The 20706-nt window shown below is 48.4% G+C and overlaps 2 protein-coding genes across 2 annotated transcripts; both read right to left on the bottom strand.

Moving 5' to 3' along the window:
- Positions 1–1243: 1243 nt before the first annotated feature.
- LOC136537911 (protein JASON-like) lies at positions 1244–4058 on the bottom strand. The gene is made up of 7 exons (XM_066529888.1): positions 3822–4058; positions 3619–3685; positions 3383–3471; positions 2633–2847; positions 1834–2464; positions 1668–1750; positions 1244–1536 (listed from the first exon to the last, which is right to left on the bottom strand). Exons 1-7 carry the CDS (start codon positions 3942–3944, stop codon positions 1437–1439), a joined length of 1308 nt encoding a protein of 435 aa, XP_066385985.1. The 5' UTR covers positions 3945–4058; the 3' UTR covers positions 1244–1436.
- A 14529-nt stretch (positions 4059–18587) lies between these two features.
- Positions 18588–20706, bottom strand: LOC136537910 (uncharacterized). The gene is made up of 2 exons (XM_066529887.1): positions 20333–20706; positions 18588–19253 (listed from the first exon to the last, which is right to left on the bottom strand). Exons 1-2 carry the CDS (start codon positions 20535–20537, stop codon positions 18919–18921), a joined length of 540 nt encoding a protein of 179 aa, XP_066385984.1. The 5' UTR covers positions 20538–20706; the 3' UTR covers positions 18588–18918.

Below are 20706 nucleotides of genomic sequence, written 5' to 3'. Positions count from 1 at the left end.
GCTAGTAAAAGTAGCACACCTGTATTATTATTTTCATATACTCCTAGTCACTTTCAGATATCGCCCTGTTCGTTTGGGCTTGTTTGGCTTATAAGCCATGACTGAAAGTATTGTTGGCTGATTTGATGTGAGAGAAAAATACTGTTCGTTGACTGATAAGCCACGCCTTATAAGTGAGCTGAAGATACAGACAACCTAGACATCCATGTTGTCACTCCTAGATTGATCTCATGCCCACAAGTCACAGCTGCGCACGTGATGCATCAGCAATCGATCATTCATGCTTGCGCCCACAGTTCAGATATTCTGATGAGATACAGGTTTGTCATTTGCGGACAAATAAAACACCTGTGATTTGGATGGCATAAACAAAGGAGGAATCAGTTTCACCATTTCTTGTGCTGACCCCCTACTTTGACTCTTGCACCCAAGCCAATGAATTGATCCAAGCTGATTCAAATGTTTCTTAACCACTTGAAGCATGAAAGCGGACACAAATTTACTTTTTTCATCCATCTCATCTGAACAAGTGAATACCTAGCTTAGGTCACTAGCATGAATGGGCGTAGACACTATTCTGGAGGCTGAAGTGGTATCCTAGGCGACAAACCAACCGTCTTTGAATTCAACAGACAGTACCAGCAATAACGCATGCAGGAGACATTGAGCCAAATGAAGCATTTTGCCCATGGTAAATAACCATCAGGAGAGACTGTAGTATTAATGTGTTCTTATCAATGTGTTTCGATAATCGAGAAGACATACAACCTGATTTCATTTTAGTAAATCATACAACCTGATTTTACGGCCTCTAATCGAGAAGACATACAACCTGATTTCATTTTAGTAAATCATACAGCCTGATTTTACGGCCTCTCTGACCAAAGAAGCCAGATATTTTTGGTTTAGTGTTCAGAATACAAAGATAATAAAATGACCAAGGTAGAGGTGTTAGACCAGAACTACATAATCAATCCCAAGACTAGGGCAAAAAGGTATATTTTCAAGTGTAAAGGTGACAATCAAGAAACAATATTTTCCGCCAGACGGAGTTCACAAGAATTTGTTTGCAACTTGTCAAGGTAAACTGGAAATATGTGCTCATTTGCAGTATGTGGGCTACGGTGCTGTGGGGGACGACTAGAATTGTAGAATGAAGCGTGCCTTTCAGTCAGGAACCCAATAAATAACAGATACCAGTGCAAGCAAAACTGAACAATAGAAGCTACCAACAATATTTGTGAACTGCAGCAGCAACAATATTAATGTTATTATATCTTAAACAATTGAGTTACGCACAAACTGAAACATCACATCCGGATGCTACCTACTAAAGGACAGAGGGAAATAGGGCTGTGCAAATGCCATCAATCAGGAGGGTGATAGCAGAAAACCATTATACTGAAAGCTTCTGTGACTCATGGCAAGAAAAATTGTCATGCATAAGCAGTAGCATATAGACGATTAGATTCAGCCGTATCAGTCTCCTCGCCTTCCACTCCCAAAAACTGAGATGTCTTTACACTTGAACAGTTCCTGTTACAGCAGTGGGCGAAAAAAGTTATGACATTAGAGCTATACATAACTTGATGATAATAAAATATAATGTAAAGTTCAAAAAAAGGCTTTGTTGTTGTTGTTGTTGTTCAAAAAAAAAACCTACAGACCTTTCAGAGAGCAACTTCTCTTCAGATAAAGCCGTCTCAAGCCTCTCCTCAAATGATGTTACATGCCAACTCACCTTCTGATCCTGCCCATATGATAAATTATTTTAGGTACGTCCAATTTGCTTGAATGTAAATAGAAAGCAAGAAAAATAGAGGCAGACTTTACTTCTTTATACTTGTTTGTTGAATTGGGAATGCCATTTCCATCCCACCATTGAGAGGTAAAATTTTCTGGATCTTTATCTTTCCAGTGTGCTGCAACCATTCCAATAATAGGCCTATCATCATCTGAACTCTTAGCTGAATGAGATCCATCTCCTGTCACAACCTCATCTCTGAATGCTTTCTTACGATTTGGAGGCTTCAACCATTGGGCTAAGCTTGGCAGCTCCACTTCTGAAGTGTTGCTCTTCAATAGCTTCTTTCTGGTGGCATGAATAGTTGCCTCAGTTTTTGGGGACTTCTCCATAGATGTTGTATTCACGCTCTCAATTATCTTATTAGAAGATGATACATAACCCTCGGAGCTCTGGAAAAGAGAACATTCATCAGACATTGAAATTTCCATAGAGACCATATGGTCACTCTTTGCACACTTTGGATCCTCTAATTTTTCAGGGTGAATGAAATCTTCTTTTGAAACCCCACATTCTTCAAAATTCTCAGCAAGATCCAGAGCTTGTTGTTGTTTTTCACCCTGCACACAAGCCTCAGTATTGTTCTCATTTGTTGACTCTTCCACATTATTTGCAAGGGAAGTAGCGGAAGTCTGCAACTCATCATTTGTTTTTGAAGAACTGCAATGATGATGCACAGACACCCAAAATGTTAAACTAGTTTAGGTACTACTTACTACAATAGAGAAACTGAGTTAGAGAGTAGCATAGCATCTTCAGAAGCAGGAATGGTAAGTTTATGCTTCAGCCATCCTACTAGTAGTAGGAAAAGGAACAGAGTTTGCATACCTCATTGCATCTGGTACAGTGGAGCTCTGATGAGACCTTGAAGGAGTTTTACAGTTCTCAACCTTCGTCGCTTCCATGATATGTAGATCATCAGACATAACAGGAAGACATCCTGAATGTGTTTCCTTCTGATGAACTGAATCTGCATCTTTGACCGCTCTTTGGATGTCATTTGTAGATTGCAGCAATGCACCACAGCTTTTTTGGATATTGGCCTATTATCATGGAGATAAATCAGTCTGCAGCACCCAAGACCATGTGGTGTATGCTATGAGCTAACAAACAGAACTCACTGTTATGCTGCTACTATTGCTTAACTAGACTGCACATAACAATATATATGAGAAAATGACATGGTTATTTACGGCTTCGAGAAACAGCCAGATTAAAAAAAAAAAACAGAAACGCATTGTGTATATAACACCAACTGGCTGCTGCATTGTCTCTTCATCAACATGGCAGAATATAAATTAGCAGTCCGTGTAACACCACAAGCATTCCATGTGTGTAAACACTTTGAAGGAACATGTCACATATAACGAGGAATTGAAGCAACAAACGGAAGTTAACAGGACCCATAGTTAACCAAGGATTCTCTACTGCACATGCTGGTCTTAGTCAAGTAAACTCAGCTGAACTGAAACCATGAGATAGCAGCATTGATAACTAAGCGCATTGAGAAATGAACGACAATCACAAACGATAAAGGGAGTAAATCAGCGTCGATCCAGATTTTCAGAATGGCCGTACCTGGGGCTCAAGCTCCTGATCCATCCCCTTCCTCTCACCGCTCTGCTCCGCCCACGAGCTCGCCGTCTGCGTCTCCCTCGATCCCTCATCTGAACCAAAACAATACAAGCCAGCAACACCAATAAATAAACAAATAAATAATAAACAGAAACAATCGCCGCCATTCAAACTCAACGATGAGCAAAGGACAGTACGGAACGACAGATAACAGATTGAAAAAAAAAAAAACCGGGCACCTTCTCGCTGGAACACGGCGGAGAGCGCGTTCCTCGACGGCGGCCTGGTCCTCCTGCCCGCGCCATCCTGAGGAACAGACACATAATCCGGCAGCGTTAACCAACCGCGGTTCACATTCCACCCGACTGACACACAAATCCGGACCTCGTCCACAGCGACGAAGGCGCGGTAGATTCCGCGAGCACGGCGCAAGCAGACCAACCTGGTGGCTCGTCGTCGTCGTCGTCGCGGGAGCCAGGGACGGATGCGCGAGCTGGCCGCCGGCGCCCTTCGCCTCGCCATCGCCGCCGGACGCGCGGAAGCAGTCGAAGAGGCACCCCATCATCCCCCGCGCCTCCTCCTCTTCCGCCGCCCCGCCGCCACGCGGCCTGGATTCCGCCGGCTTCGACTTCGAGGAGGAGGAGCTGAGCCGCGCCTCGTGGCAGCAGGAGAGAGGAGGAGGTTTTAGGGGGGGGCGGGGTGAGGGGTTTGAAATTTAAAATGGAGAGGAGAAACGGGGGCGCAGGCGGAGGCCGAGGGAAGGAGAGAAAAGGCAGCCAGGCAGGGCGGAGTCAACGGAGCGGGGGTGGGAGGACGGCCCGACCCGAGTGCACCGGACCCAATGTCCCGCTCTCTGCCTGCGCGACTGCCTGCGCCGCATGGGTGACTTTTTTAAGAAAAATAGAAATTTTCATAATCAATTTTATTAAGGAGATGTTTAGTTGCCCCTCCTAAAATTTAGTCGATGTCCCATTAGATATTTGGACACATCCATGAAGTATTAAATATAGACTAATTACGAAATTAATTACATAGTTTACGACTAATTTGCGAGACCAATCTTTTGAGCCCAATTAGTTCATGATTTGACAATGTTTGCTATAGTAAATATGTGCTAATGATGGATTAATTAGGTTTAAAAATTCGTCTCGTGGAGTACTGACGAATTATGTAATTTATTTTTTTATTAATATCCGAACATCCCATGCAATATTCTTCCGACACACCTTCTAAATTTTAGTAGCTAGATCCAAACACCTCCCTAATTCAGTGGGAAGGCTGGGACGACGTCTGGGTGGGGCCGCTGGGGTCTATTAGCTATTTTGACTTTCATTTCCATCCATTGGAAGGGGAAAAATTTAGGAGGCCATAAATTGGTGCTGCTGGAAAGGGTGTAATGTAGCAGTGTGTTAATGCTGGTGGATCTGCTGATCTTATATTCTTCTTCAAATCTTCATTTTTGGCAAGATATCTTCTGCTCGGGATGGAATTTGGCAGGAAACTGTTCGATTGCATTGATTCACATAATTTTTCTAGCTAAGAGTCTCTTTATATCCTTTTTTGTATGAAATAGGAATATATATTTTGATGATAAAAATACCCTTTAATAATTTTCTCTAATTAGATATCCAAATATAGCCGTCTATTATTCTGGATTTCTCGCTAACTAAAGATAAAGAGCGGAGTTGTCTCCCTAGATTACGTACGAGATATGGCCGTTGAAAGACGAAAAGGTATTCTGGATTTCTCGCTAGCTAAAAATAAAGAGCGGAGTTGTCTCCCTAGATTACGTACAGGATATGGCTGTTGAAAGACGAAAAGATATAGATAACATTTTTTATATTCAAATAGCTCTTTTAAAGAGTGAGTAGAGACTTGAAGATGCTCAGGTCAATCCAATATGGACGAGACAGCAAGAATTATGGTGGTGGGAGTTTTTTTTTTCCATGCTTTGGGCCTGTTTAGTTTGGTGCATGGCCTTAGCCCTTAGGACGCTCCGACAGGCACATTGATCCAGCCGTCAGGCGCTAGAAATCGATGGCCTGGAGCTACTGGCCGCAAAGCTACCAGTCCGCAGTCAATCAACCAAGCAGGTCTTTTCTGCATGTTGAGCTTCAGTATTTGCATTGCACAGGCTAGCATAATGGGCCCTGATATCAAAGTATCAGACCACATCACAATCACACTCAGTCCTCACAAATGGCAGAGTTTCAAATCACAACAAAACCCCAACGGCGTTATCAATAGGACGGTGTCGATGGAATATCGTCGGTAGTCCACCGAGGGGTATCTTGCGATTGTAGATTGATCGGCAGAGGAGCATGTAATTAAGAACAAGAAGGCAACAAAGACACACGAGTTATACAGGTTCAGGCCGTCAGTATGACGTAATACCTTACTCCTGTGGTCTGTTGGTTTGTATTAGCTATCGTATGATTTGCCGTGATTTTGTAGGGGGGTCCCTGCCCGCCTTATATAGTCCGGGGGGCAAGGTTACAAGTCGGTTAGATCTGAGAGATAACCGGAAAATAATAACAGATTACAAGAAATACGGGATCGTACATATCCTATCAGATCACGTAACATCTTCCGGATATCCTCCCCATGCCTTGCGGGAGGCACCGAGCAGAATCGTGCCCCGCAAGGCTCCTTCTTGTGGGTTGGACCGCCCCTGGAGGCGTAGCCCATATGGCTTGCCGTGGGTATCCGGGGTCATAACCCCCACAGCCAGTCCCCGAGCGCCTTGTACCCGTTGAGCAACGCCGTCTTGAACTTTTCCGAGCAGGCGTGAACAAAAACCGAGCTGTCCAAATCATGGTCCGACCACCATAATGAATCGCCGATCAGTTGTGAGCAGTTGCCGAGCAGCGTGCACAATCGCCGACCAGTGTATTCCGAGCACGGCTTGTCATAAGGGTGTAAGGAGCTCAATTTCAGAATTGAAAATTCCCGCGTGGTAAAATGAAGTGTGTCCACTTAGAGTCCGACCACGAGGTTAAAGAAAACCTTGGTTTAACTTTTAGAGGCTCGGAGTCTTTCAGAAAAAACAAACACATTCGCCGCGAGGTGAAGTGTGCCCACTTAGTCCCCGAGTCTGACAGTAGGTGACGTAGTCACGTGGTGCTAGGCTCAGAAAATATTGAACCAGCCGAGCAAGTAACTAGTCCCCGAGCGTAGCCTCAAGATGAAAAACAAACACATTCACCGCAAGGTGAAGTGTGCCCACTTAGTCTTCGAGCCTAACAGTAGATGACGTAGTCACGTGGTGCCAGGCTCAGAAAAAAGTAATCCACCCGAGCAAGTAGCTAGTCCCCGTGTGTCGGGCGTAGATATCGGATAAATCAAACCGTGGAGAAAAAATCAGAGTAATGGCTGTGCAGCATCGGGTGCTGAGCCTCATTAAATTGCGGAGAAATTGGTGAATATTTGGCGGCGATAAATGAGCGACGTGGGCTACTGTTGCGTGACAGCCCAATTTGCGGCCCATTAAACCGCTTTGGTGGAGTCAAAATAGCGCTAATGGCGAGAACGGTTTCCCAAAAACCCTCAGGCGCAATGAAAACTAGAGGAAGTGCTTTATAACCGCGCCGCCACATACATCGCCTCCTACCTCACTGAGTTTGTCTCTCTTCCTTCCTTCGCAAACCCTACGCTCCACATTCCGCACCATCGCGAGCACTCGCCTCCAACCCAGTTCCAATCCGGAGAAGATGGCGCCGAAAAAAGGAGCCGCAAAGCCGAAGAAAGTGGCCATCGGAGCCAGCCGCGACGAGGAGTGGGTGTCGTCGAAGACGTCGGCGGCAGATCTCGATAGGATGGTGGCGGCAGGCGTTCTCCTAGACCGCCTCACTGCTGGATGGCGGCCGGGCAGTGGTGAGCCCTTCCCAACACCACATACTGATGAGGCTGTAGTATTTGAAGATTATTTCTGGCGAGGATTAGGGTTTCCTGTCCACCCCTTTTTGAGGGATCTTATGAAGTTTTGGGCGATTAGCCTCTGTAATCTGCATCCCAACACCATTCTGCATGTGTCTATCTTTATCCATTTCTACGAGGCATTTCTTGATGTTCTTCCGCACTTCAACCTCTTCAGGCACCTGTTTTGTCTGAAGAAGAAGAAGGGGGGCAGCAGTTCTAAGGTGGTCGGCGGTGTGTACCTGCAACTCAGGGATGGGATGGCCAGCGAATATATCAGCGTACCGCTAAATACCTCCCTTAAAGGTTGGAATGCCAGATGGTTCTATATCAAACAAAGTCACCCAATGATTCAATGCGACGTCCACCACATCCCGGTTAATCATAGTAACTGGTCGGAGAGACCCAACAATGCTGACATGGAGCAGGTAATGGAACTACTGGACTTGATTAAGGGCGTGGAGCTTAGGAGTGAACTGGTGGTGGCTAGCTTCATAGTGCGGCGCGTTTAGCCCTGCAAAGAGAGGGCCCACCCAGCATTTGACTATAAAGGTGACAATGACGGTACCCGAGAAAACACAGACCGTCTGACGAAGAAAGAAGTAATAGACTGTGCCATGGACCTATTTACTTCCAATGTCTCATTCAGTTGGCCAAAAGGAACGAAGGCTTTCAACTGTACCAATCCCCCTCCTCAGGTAACCCTTTCTCCTTGCATTTTTTAGGCATCAATTTCCGAGCAAAGGACTGACTTACTTATGTAAAGATCCATTCGTAGGATAGGGCAATATACTTTCCAAACGTTTCGAGAGCAGATTGGCCGAAAGGAGTGGACATTCGACGGCCGCTACAGTCCGAAGAGGAGGAGCAGAGCACCTCGTCGGATAGTCCATCCCAAGCATCGAAGAAGATCCGCGGGAAAAGACCGGCAGTAGATGAGCCGGTCCAAAAAAGGAGGAAAACCGCAAGCTCTACAACACCAAAATCGAGCGGCATCTCGCTTGGAGAAGACCGAACCGCTCGACCACGAAGAAACGCTGTGCTGGAGTGGTCGGACGATGACGAGGACCAGGCAGCGCATCTGCCGAGCACAAAAGAGCCATCGACAGATGCTGAAGCTCTCGAGCAACAGATGGGGAGAAACAATGTGCGGGCAACGATAGACGTCCCAGCGGCGCAGACGACCAAAGTCCTCGAGCAGCAAGAGGGGATAACCGCAGAGCAGCACACAGAGGTGGCCCCGGGGCACCAAGCAGAGCGACACTCTCTTGTAGAGGAGCAGGAGTCCTCCCATCAGGCGGAATAAGCAGCAGCGCCTGGGGGATCAGGCAGGCATCGTCGGTTCAAGAAATTTAATCGGAAGACCAAACCGTAAGTATATTTGCCTTGGAGTAATAATATTGTTCTTTGAATTTTCTTGATTACTGAAAAACCGATATTACATAGGGCGACACCGAGGCCTGCACCCTTAGTAGAAAAAATGGCAACTACCCCTATCCGAGAGTCCTCAAGTGCTCGGTCAATAGAGAACGGGCCAGCTACCGCTGCGAGCGGTCCTGGCGACGGTGAATCATTGGCACACGCGACAGGCGCATCAGTGACCGCGACCGAGGCTTCGACTAAAGAGGTCGGCACTTTGGAAGCGAAAACTACAGCTGTTGTTGATGTACCAGAGGCTGAAGATGCAGCTCCGTCGACGACCGAGGAGCAACCTGCACCACCCGCAGCGATGCCAGGAGTGGTCGGAGCAGCTGTCCGACCACGGAGTCCCCCAGTGGTGCCTCAATCGACGGCGGATGAGGACAAGGTTGTGGAGATCGAGCGTGCCGCGCCCATGCCCTAGTCTATCTGAATTCTCTAAAAACATGGGGAAGAGGTGGTAGTTGTCGAGATAGAAGACACCACCAGGGAGATAAAGAGGTTAAAATCCACCGTTGCTGGTGTTATGACTCAAATCGAGGTGAGTACCGCACCTGAAACACTGATATATGTTGTTGGAAACCATGGCATATCTCTAGCATTGTTCATCCGTAGGGGATAGCTCGAACAGCCGAGCAGCGGCATCAACTGATGAAGAGGATGGAGCCCCTCGCTGAGGAAAACAAGAAGCTCCAGGAGGCGTTAAATCTTTCGGAGAAGAATATTAAGAGGGCCTAGCGCGAGCGGGGCCTTGCAGAGTCTAACTCACTTGACCTTGAACATCAGAAAGGGGTTCTATCCGAACAATTAACGGCTGCATCCGAGCAGCTGTAGAAAAAAGTCTGAGCAACTGGCGATTGTATCCGAGGAGCTAAAAAATATGTCCGAGCAATTGGGCAAGAAAATTGGAGAACTCAAAAATAAATCCGAGCAACTCAATCAGAAATGCCAGCAGTTCGAGGATGTATCCAAGCAGAAATCCGGTATGCCTTACTACATAATGTACTTTGCAATAGTTTGCCAATCCGCTGTTATGATAACTGTTGTGCTTGCAGAGCAAGACACAAAACTCGGCCAGCTTCGCCAGACCATCGAGCAAATTCGACAAGAGAAAGCGAAAGAGTCAGAGCGAGCAGCCAAACTAGCCGAAGAACTAAAAGGTAGATACCCCCTGATCGGAAGTAATGTTGTAATACTTTTCTGGTATGACGAACCATTCTAATTTTTGTAGATTACCGCCATAAAACCAAGGCACAATTCGATGTGCTAGTACAGGAAGCCAAAGTCCAGAAAGACAACTTCAACACTGTATCTGCCGCAATAGCACCACTACTCGACTGCGTCGACATTGAACCAGCACCCCGTCCTGACAGCAGGCAGCAAGGGCCGGACACCATCATTCAGAGATGCAAGGCAGCGTGGGAGAACTTCAAAAATTTCAACCGTGACGCCGTTTTGACCGCCGCTACTCATGCCCTTGCAGTGGTTCGGTCCCACTATCCGTCTATCGACATCTAGTCGATAGGTGGTGGGTTCATAGACGGGCTGAGCGACACGCAAACCCAGCAACTGGAGGATGATGTTGAAGATGCGGCGAAAATGCTTGTTGGCGATATAGACCTGTTTGGCGAAACAGAAGCTGTTGGCGAAGCTTAAGAAACTACCCGGATATTATCGCCTGTGACACTTGATTTATCTGGCGATAAAGAATCGTTGTATTAACTACCCGATGCAGTTATGCATAATATAAGCAATGTTTGATCAGTTAGTTTTCACTAAACTTGACACCTTAGCTAGGCCGTAATCCATAACGCGTAATGCGGAGCTCATGCGTATGTTGGAAAAACAAGCGTTATCATAAGACCGTAGCCTACCGTCCAACACGCAGAGCACGGAGCTCATAGCACGTTTGGTGGGATGTTAGAGCCTCGGTGTCCTCCGGAGTTATCATTGCCAAAAAACATGCTGCTCAGCAGCCAACTTGAGTAACTTTGGCGAGAAAAATAGTTCAAGTGGCGTCCGAGCAGTTAGTTCATGCCTGAAATCTAGGCCTTGACTATCCTGTAGTCCATAACGTCGAGCGCAGAGACCCTGACACGTGTAGGATGAACAGGCGTGACCAAGGAACCGCAGCCGACCAACCGTAACGCAGAGCGTGGAGCCCCTAAGCGCGTGTAGGATGTAGTCGGAGACTGGGTCTTCTCCATAGAAAACAGAAGGAAAAAACATGTGCTGCTCGAAGATTGGTGAGCTATGTTTTGAAATTTGGAGCTCAAAATCGTCGTCGTTTTTGGTAGAAAAACCTATGTGATCCGGAGAAAACATAGTAGGCGATTTATAGAGAAATCATACTCGGCGAATTGGAGAAACCATGTTCGGCGATTTTTGGAGTTAACGTATTCGACGAATTGGAGAAATTGTGTTCGGCGATTTTTGGAGTTAACGTGTTCGGCGAATTGGAGAAATCATGTTCGGTGATTTTTGGAGTTAACGTGTTCGGCGAATTGGAGAAATCATGTTCGGCGATTTTTGGAGTTAACATGTTCGGCGAATTGGAGAAATCATGTTCGGCGATTTTTGGAGTTAACGTGTTCGGCGAATTGGAGAAATCATGTTCGGCGATTTTTGGAGTTAACGTGTTCGGCGATTTGGAGAAATCATGTTCGGCGATTTTTGGAGTTAACGTGTTCGGCGAATTGGAGAAATCATGTTCGGCGATTTTTGGAGTTAACGTGTTCGACGAATTGGAGAAATCATGTTCGGCGATTTTTGGAGTTAACGTGTTCGGCGATTTGGGCGTACTTGGCTAGCGTATTGGAGGTCGTCACAGAGTGGCGTATAGCCCGATAACGGTAAGTGAAGCTTATAATGGAGGAAAAAATGGAGCAAAAATTATGGAGACCAGAACTTTATTAATATGAAAGTAAAGAATACATATCTGTGTTATTTCAGGGATAGAAACGTATAAGGTGCTCTATGTGCCATGAGTTGAGAACGTTGAGTCCATCTAAGTCACATAAGCGATAAGACCCTGGTCGAGTAACACCTTTTATGACGTAAGGGCCCTCCTAGGGTGAAGACAGCTTGTGAAGCCCTTTGGTTTTTTGTTTCCGACGTAAGACGAGGTCGCCGATCGCGAACAAACGACCTTTGATGTTACGGTTGTAATACCTCCGCAGACCTTCGAGGTACTTGGATGTGCGAACGCAAGTAATCAGATGTTCTTCCTCAGCCCGATCAATGTCTTCTATCCGAACAGCTGTGGCTTGCTCTCCATCATAATTTTCTACTATGGATGCTCGAAATGCAATATCCGCTGGAAGTATGGCCTCTGATTCGTAGACCATAAAATATGGAGATACGCCGATACTGCGACTAGCTTGAGTGCGCAGTCCCCAGACCACAGCTGGTAGTTCTTTGAGCCATCTGTCCGGATGCTTTTCTTCTTTCTGATAGAGCCTTTTTAGCGTGTCGAGGATCATACCATTAGCCCGTTCGACCTGGCCGTTAGCTCCAGGATGAGCAACGGAAACGTATTTAACAGAGATGCACCGGTCTTTGTAGAAGTCCCAAAAATGATGGCCGGTAAAAGTTGTCCCAAGGTCGGTGATGATGCTGTTCGGGAGACCGAATCTGTGTACGATGTCTTCAAAGAGCTCGACTGCTTTCTTAGCAGTAGCTGCGACGAGCGGTTTGTACTCAATCCACTTGGAGAACTTATCGATGGCGACATACACATACCGGAAACCTCCTGGCGCTGGTTTGAAAGTCTCGATCATATCCAGTCCCCAGCATGAGAATGGCTAGGAAGCTGGGATGGTCTGTAGTTCCTGTGCTGGTACATGTATTTGCTTGGCAAAAAACTAACAACCCTCACATCATCGAACGAGATTTTCCGCATCGAAGATGGCCGTGGGCCAGTAAAACCCTACTCGGAAAGCTTTGCCGACCAGTGTTCTCGAAGCCGCATGATTGCCATAGGAGCCAGAGTGAATTTTAGAGAGTAGTTTCACATCGTCGTCTTGGATGATGCACTTCTACAGTATCCCTTCCTTGGCACTTTTCCTCATCTGGCTACCGTCTACCAACACGTAGTGCTTACTTTGGCGAATTAGTCGTTCAGTTTTGATTTTGTCGGTGGGTACTTCACCGTTGGAGAGGTATTTGATGAATTGTTCCCTCCAATCGGCGACCGACGAAGGTATCGTGAGTACCAACTGCTCTGCAGAGGGTACTTCTACAACTTCCTTATCTTCTTTAATGGATGGTGTCAAGAGGTCTTGAACGAAAACCCTCGGTGGAACCGTGGTGCGAGAAGATCCTATCTTTGATAGCTGGTCGGCTAGTTGGTTTTGATCCCGTACCACGTGGTGGTACTCGATGCCGTAGAATTTCCCTTCAAGCTTCCTGATTTCAGCGTAGTATGTGTCCATTTTCTCACTAGAATAGGACCAATCTTTATTGAGCTGATTGATAACCAGCGCGGAATCCCCGTATACCATGAGGCATTTGATGCCGAGCTCGATGGCTATACGTAGGCCGTGGAGACATGCTTCGTATTCCGCGGCGTTGTTGGAGACCGGAAAATGTATGCGAAGAACATATCAGAGTTTATCCTTTGTTGGTGTGATGAACAGAATTCCCGCACCGGCACCATTGATATTAAGGGCACCGTCGAAGTACATCACCCAGTGCTCAGGGAAAGCGGCGGCGATGGGTTCTTGGATTTCGGTCCACTCAGCGATGAAATCAGCAAGCGCCTGTGACTTGACAGTCGGTCTGCTTCTGAAGTCAATGGAGTATGTGCCGAGCTCAACAGCCCACTTGATGATACAGCCATTGGCCTCTTTATTGCGGAGAATATCCCCCAGAGGGAACTTGGTGACCACGGCGACCTTGTAGTATTCGAAGTAATGTTGAAGCTTGCGTGAGGTAATCAAAATTGCATATAACAGCTTTTGCACCTGAGGATAACGAGTTTTGGGCTCATTAAGTACCTCGCTGATGAAATAGACCGGATGCTGTACCTTGTAGGCGTGTCCAGTTTCCTCGCGTTCAACGACAATAGCCGTACTGACAACTCGAGAAGTGGCAGCGATGTAAACCAGCAGAGTTTCATCTAGTCGTGGCGCTATCATGATTGGCGGTTTTGTTAAAAACAACTTGAGCTACTCGAAAGCTGTGTCTGCCTCCTCTGACCAAGAAAAAAGCTCGAAAGCCTTGAGGAGCTTGAAGAAAGATAGCCCTTTTTCACCGAGGCGCAATATAAATCGGCTTAACGCAGCCATGCAGCCTGTAAGCTTCTGTATATCCTTGACACACGTTGGCCATTTCATGTTGGTGATGGCGGAGACCTTATCAGGGTTCGGTTCAATGCCCCGAGCACTGATGATGTAGCCTAGCAGGATACCGGATGAAACTCCAAAGATGCACTTTGAAGGGTTCAGCTTCTATCGGTATTTGCTTAAGTTTGAGAAAGTTTCTTCAAGGTCGGCGATGAGATTGTTGGCGGTTCTAGTCTTGACGACCACGTCATCGATGTAGGCCTCGACGTTGCGGCCGATCTGTTGGTCGAGGCACGTCTGGATAGCCCTTTGGTAGGTTGCTCCAGCGTTCTTTAGTCCAAAGGACATAGTGGTGTAGCAGTATGCACCGAAAGGCGTAATGAAAGACGTTTTGACCTGGTCTTCCTTCTTGAGGGAGATCTGATGGTAGCCAGAGTAATAGTCAAGAAAGGAGAGCAATTCGCAGCCAGCGGTGGAGTCTACAACCTCGTCTATAAGAGGCAGGCCGAAGGGGTCTTTAGGGCAGTGTTTGTTAAGATCGGTATAATCAACACACATTCTCCATTCTTTATTCTTTTTCTTAACAAGAACAGGATTAGCTAACCAATCTAGATGATACACTTCTTTTATAAATTCGGCAGCTAAGAGCCATTTTATTTCTACCCTAATAGCCTCCTTTTTGTCCGGCGTGAATCGGCGAAGTTTTTGCTTGATTGGTTTGGCGGTCGGCGAGACATTCAAGGAGTGCTCGATCTTCTCCCGTGGTACCCCCGGTATGTCTGTAGGTTTCTAAGCAAACGCATCGGCGTTGGCACGTAGGAAGGAGACGAGCGTGCTTTCCTATTTGGGGTCAAGGTGAGCCCCAATTTTCATCGTCTTGGAAGGGTCGTCGAGGCCGAGGCCGATCTCCTTGACTTCCTTGGACCGGAGGCATGAGGAGGTTCTAGGATCTCCATGTCGTCAGTAGACGACATCTTGGATTCGGCGACCACGCTAGCCATCTGGATGGAGAGGTCGGTGGCTTCGACGAGGGCGAGACTTTCTGTCTCGCAGGCATAGGCGACGGAGAGGTTGGCGCGCAAAGACAGGACCCCTGCGAGCGAAGGCATCTTTAACACCAAATACGTGTAGTGCGGAACGGCCATGAACTTGGCCAGAGCCGGTCGCCCCAGTATGGCATGATAGGCGGTGTCGAAGTCGGCGACGTAGAAGTTGATATGCTCCACTCGGTAGTTGGTTGCTGTGCCAAACTGTACTGGTAGGGTAATCTCCCCAAGCGGTCTGGATGCCCTGCCAGGTACCATGCCCCAGAAGGAGGAGTCTAAAGGCGTGAGATCTGTTGGCCCGAGGCCGAGCTCCCTTAGGGCCCCGGCGAAGAGTAGATTCAAAGCGCTCCCACCGTCGACGAGGACTTTTCTAAAGAGCACCTTCTGGACAGTCACATCAAGGATGAGTGGAAAATGCCCTGTGTAGGGTATGTCCACCCACTAGTCGGCCCTACTGAAGGTGATGGAGACTTTGGACCACGGGCGATAGCTGGGGTTGGCGGTAGTTTCTTCTGAAACGACGGCGAGCACTCGTCGGGCGGTGAGCTTCCATTCCCTTCTGCTCTCATTGGAGGCAAAACCCCCGAAGATGGTGGCGACCACCTTGTCGTGATCCTAGAAGGCATTATTATTATCCCCAGGTGGTCGGCGTCCTCCGTTTCCGCCATTGTCATTGTTGTACTTTTTCTCCTAGAACTCCTTAGCCAAACCAAGGCAGTCCTTCATCTTGTGTTTGGCGTTCTTGTGCAGGGGGCACGGTCCATCAAGGATCTTCTTGTACTGCTCATCGTAGTTTTGCTTTGCACGTGGCTCATTGATGTTGGCAACAAAGTGATCTGGTCGGCGGCGGCGATTCTGACCAGGTTTGAATCCATCTGGCCGATCTCGTCCGCTGTCCCAGTGGAAACTGCGATCGTCGTAGCGACGACCGTTGTGCTGTCGGTCGTCGTTGCGGTCGTCATGGCGGCGATCGTTATGCTGTCGATCGTCGTTGCAGTCGTCGTGGCGGCAAGGCGGGCGATTAGTGCCCGTATCTTCATTAAAATGCACCTCCACTTCCTCGGCGTTGGCGTACTGGTTGGCAGTTGTGATCATCTCGCCGATGTCGGTGGGTGGCTTCCTGTTGAACTTAGAACGGAGTTCTCGGTGATGAAGTCCTCGGATGAAGGCGGTGATGACTTCAGCTTCCGTGATGTTGGGAATAGAGTTCCTCATCTCGGAGAAGCGTCTGATGTAGCTACGGAGTAGCTCGGACGGCTTTTGGGTGATGCGGTTGAGATCGTGCTTGGTGCCCGGCCGCCTGCATGTGGCCATGTAGTTGTCGGTAAAGACTCTCTTCAGATCTTCCCAAGATCCGATGGAGTCCGGGGCAAGGTTTGTGAACCAGCTCATGGCGGCTGGCGTGAGCATGACGGGGAGATAATTTGCCATGACGTTGGTGTCTCCTCCGGCGGTGCGGACGGTGGTGGCGTAAGCCTGCAGCCACTGGGTTGGGTTCATCCTCCCTTCATAGGGCTCGACTCCGGTGATCTTGAAACCGCGGGGCCATTAGAGCATTCAGAGCGCCCTGGTGAATGCTGGGGGCCCTTTCGGGCTATCAGGGCCGATATCGGCAGTATTGCCGGTGACGATCGGCTCTAGAGCTGAGTCCGGGTTACCGTACTCTTGCTCGTACTCCTGGTGACGTCGTACTTCATCTTCATGGTGCCCAAAACGTCATTGATCGATACGCCGTCGTGCATCCCGAAGGTTACTGAGGTGCACTCGGGCGTCCTGTTCGACCTCTTGGTCGTGCTGGCGATGATGCTCGGCGTGGTGGCCACCAACTCCCCCCTGGGGAGGTAGTGACTGGTCGGCGAAATGGCTTTGACTGGGGCAGCGATTAGATCTAGGATCGGCTGATCGGCGAATCGCGCTTGTGGAGCATGAAGGTCTCTGAACTTCTCGGATCTCGTTAACTTGACAGTGTGCCGCTTTAAGCATAGCGGCGACCTTGGCAAGCTCGGGCGTCTGCGGGAGGTGTGCAAGTTCGTTGGCGGCCACGGCTAGATTGGCGCTCGGAGTTTTGAAAACGTCGTGGCCGTCAATGCGGAGGAATTCTTCGTTGAGGTTGCGATGGAGGGGCCTTCCTTGTGAATCGAACTGGTTATCACGAGCGGCCTCGGCCATCGCAATGGCGCGTTCGTTATCACGGCGTTGCGTGCGGTTGGCGTTCCTGTTTTCATGGGCGGCGTGCTCCTCATCTGTTTTGCCGTTCCGAGGGGGGCTGTCGATACTGACGTTGAAGATTGCGCCACCCCGGAAAGACAGGAGGGGAGGTTGCTTGGTGAAGGTATCGACGAGGGACTCCGTGGAGCCTTAAGACTCGGAGTCCGGATTTTCCTCAAGGATAGTTTGGAGGGATGTTCCGGGACCCCGGCTGGCGTGCAGCATGTTGACGGTTGGTGGAGGCTGGTCGGCGAATTTGCCCCTCAGGGCGTCCTGATACGTAGCGGCGGTGTTGGCGAGCCCGAAGGGCAGGGCGGCGAGCCCTGAGGTTTGCTGAGCACTAGACACCGACAGATCGGGATCGGAAGGTGATCGGTACTGAACAAGGGTGTCCAGAGCCGACTCAGTAAATGGAGAGGCAATCGGCGAGTTTCAAGCCGACCCGATCGATAGACTCGATCAGATCGTCATTGTTGACGTGCGTCCTCCGATAGCAAGGAAGCGAGCGGCGAGTGGCTGATGAAGTCGACCCCGGGAGTGGTTCCGAGATTGGATCTACGGTCGCAGGTGCGAGGGTGGTCGACGCAGAACGGATCTGCACCGGCTCGAGAAGCTCTCCGACTCCGTCGACGTTGATGACCCACGTGATGGATCCGACCGTGAAGATCTGGCCGGGCCGCGGGAGGAACGAAGAGCGTGCGGAAAAAGCCATCTTGTTCGATAAGGAAACAGCACGCACACCCCTACCTGGCACGCCAACTGTCGACAGAATATCGTCGGCAGTCCCCCGAGGGGTATCCCGCGATGGTAGATTGATCGGCAGAGGAGCATGTAATCAAGAACAAGAAGACAACAGAGACACACGAGTTATACAGGTTCAAGCCGTCAGTATGACGTAATACCTTACTCCTGTGGTCTGTTGGTTTGTATTAGCTATCGTATGATTTGCCGTGATTTTGTAGAGGTCCCTGCCCGCCTTATATAGTCCGGGAGGGCAAGGTTATAAGTCGGTTAGATCTAGTCCGGGAGGGCAAGGTTACAAGTCGGTTAGATCTGAGAAATAACCAGAAAGTAATAAATGATTACAAGAAACACGGAATCGTACATATCCTATCAGATCACGTAACATCTTCCGGATATCCTCCCCATGCCTTACGGGAGGCGCCGAGCAGAATCATACCCCGCAAGGCTCCTTCTCGTGGGCTGGACCGCCTCTAGAGGCGTAGCCCATATGGCTTGCTGTGGGTATCCGGGTCATACCCCCAGACGGCGAAACCATGTGAACAGAAACGGCAATGATCTACAGAAGGGCTAACGCCAGCAAGATGAAAAAACTTAAGAACATCAGACAATTTCTTCTTTATTGCCACCACCCCAGACAATATTTTTTCTCCTTTTAGAACATCTAATGAACAGCGCCATCCTATGACCATCCCAACACACAGCAGTGTTCACAAAACAGCAATGGAAGTAAACTACAAGACTGAATACAAATTTACTACGGGCAAGGAGGCCCTTGGCGTGTAAAGAGAGTCAGAGTACTAGAGTCCGCTCAACCAGAAACCCATTTGTTTCCTCATCATTTCGAGCTCTTAGTGGGTTGTATTTGCAATGTGATCTATGGTACACATAGTATCCAACCCCATCCACAAGGGTCTTTGATTTACTATAGGTGTGCCTTGGCATTCTCGGGTTTCCATCCTAGTTCCCGAGCCCTTTGCTCCCACAAAGAAGTCAGTTTTTTCTGTTGGGCCAATGCTACAGCTGACTTTTCTCTAGCTTCTTCACAGGTATCCATGCCTGAGCTGCATTTGTCAGCCTCCTTCTGATACTGCGAAGCTAACTTTTTGGCCTCGAGCAACTTAACATCAGCCTCTTGCTGGGCTTGTGTTGCCTCCTCTTCTCTCTGCTTTAGTTCTTCTACAAGCAGTTCTGTGAAACTTTTTTCTGTCTCTTCACCAGATGCGTGACTCTTGACCCCTTTGAAGTGTTTAGCACAATCTGAAAACATGGAGAAGGCGCCAGACCACTAGTTTCAGTTAAAGCACAGTAATCAGAAGTTGAATAATATGGTTAAGGACACAAAATGTTCAAAATAACTCCACTTTGTCATGTTTGTCTCAATCAAAGATATAGTCAGGCCCCTACATTTCATGAGAAGATAATTCAAATATATCATGGCATAATGATAAAGATCTACTTTGAGATATGGTATTGTTGTTATGTCTAGCTCTCAACATTGCTTTGATATGTTGCACGTAACATCAAAATGCACATAGAAACAAAATGGAAAAAAGGACACCTCACTTGCTAGTTGAAACTATGCTGCAAGACAGTGGCATATAACATGAGTAAATACTAAACTGAGGAGGCAAAGAAAAATACAGTAAAAGATTTTTTTATGTTCATCTAGACATCCTTGATATTGGACATCAGGGTAATGATTAAGACAATATTTTTGGAGGACGCCCGAGCCTCTTATTCAAGTTGTAGGTTATGTAGGACAGTTTGACACTTGGGTGACTGGATCCATTTACATGTTACAACAGCACAGACAATGAAACCCACAACAGGTACATTCTAATTTTAGTGATGAACTCATGATATACGTATCTAACAGTAATTATTAACAATGCAGCATGGGAAACATCAGTAATGGCCGTACATGATGTTATCTGTTCAGCTCCATCCATCTTGTTTGTCTAATTGCCCCTACAAACTGAGTTCCACTAAAAAAAGATGTTGTTTCTCCTCAGCTTAGTTCAGTCTTGAATGTTGGGTGAAAGAAATGGGTTGGAAATTTGAGCAAGCAAGCTAATCTTCGCTTGTGAGACAAAAAAAAAAAAGGCACCATTAGTATAGTGCAGACCTCCAAACCGAAGTATCATCCACTGACCGAATAATGTCTTGGGGAGCAAAATCCGATAGTAAACTCTCTGCTGCGTAAGCACTGCTCGCACGCAGTGCAGACAAGGACAGCAGCACAAAAGCAAAGGGAAGGAGAAGGACAATCCAATCGCGTCGGATCTAAAAAGGGCAGCGCCAAGATCTGAGGAGGCAGCAAGGGGGCGGAGGCGCACCTTCCGGGAGGTCGAGGAGCGGGCGCGCGTCGCAGTTGCAGTCGCAGGCGGGGCACGCGGCCGCCGCCGTGAGCGCCTCCGCGGCGTGCCAGTAGAGTTGCGGGCCGACGATGTAGGCGGCGAGGCCGAGCCCGAGCAGCGCCACCAGCGCGGTCACCAGCGCCGGGCCCGGGGCCCATGCCGACGACGCCCCGCCTCCCGCCATTCAGCAGCCGCGCGAGGGGGCAGTGGAGTTTGGACTTTGGAGTAGGACCGGTGGAGAGGCGGGTCGCCGGCGCGGCGCGGTGCTGGGGGTCAAATGAGGAGTCGGGGGAGTGGGGAGTGCATCAGTGGAGGCGGAGCGGACGCGCGAGTGGAGACGGACCCGAACCTGA

The sequence above is a fragment of the Miscanthus floridulus genome, chromosome 2, assembly GCF_019320115.1.
Source record: "Miscanthus floridulus cultivar M001 chromosome 2, ASM1932011v1, whole genome shotgun sequence".
NCBI lineage: Eukaryota > Viridiplantae > Streptophyta > Magnoliopsida > Poales > Poaceae > Miscanthus > Miscanthus floridulus.
Note: the sequence above shows the minus strand (reverse complement) of the source record. Positions and strands in the feature narration are given on the sequence as shown.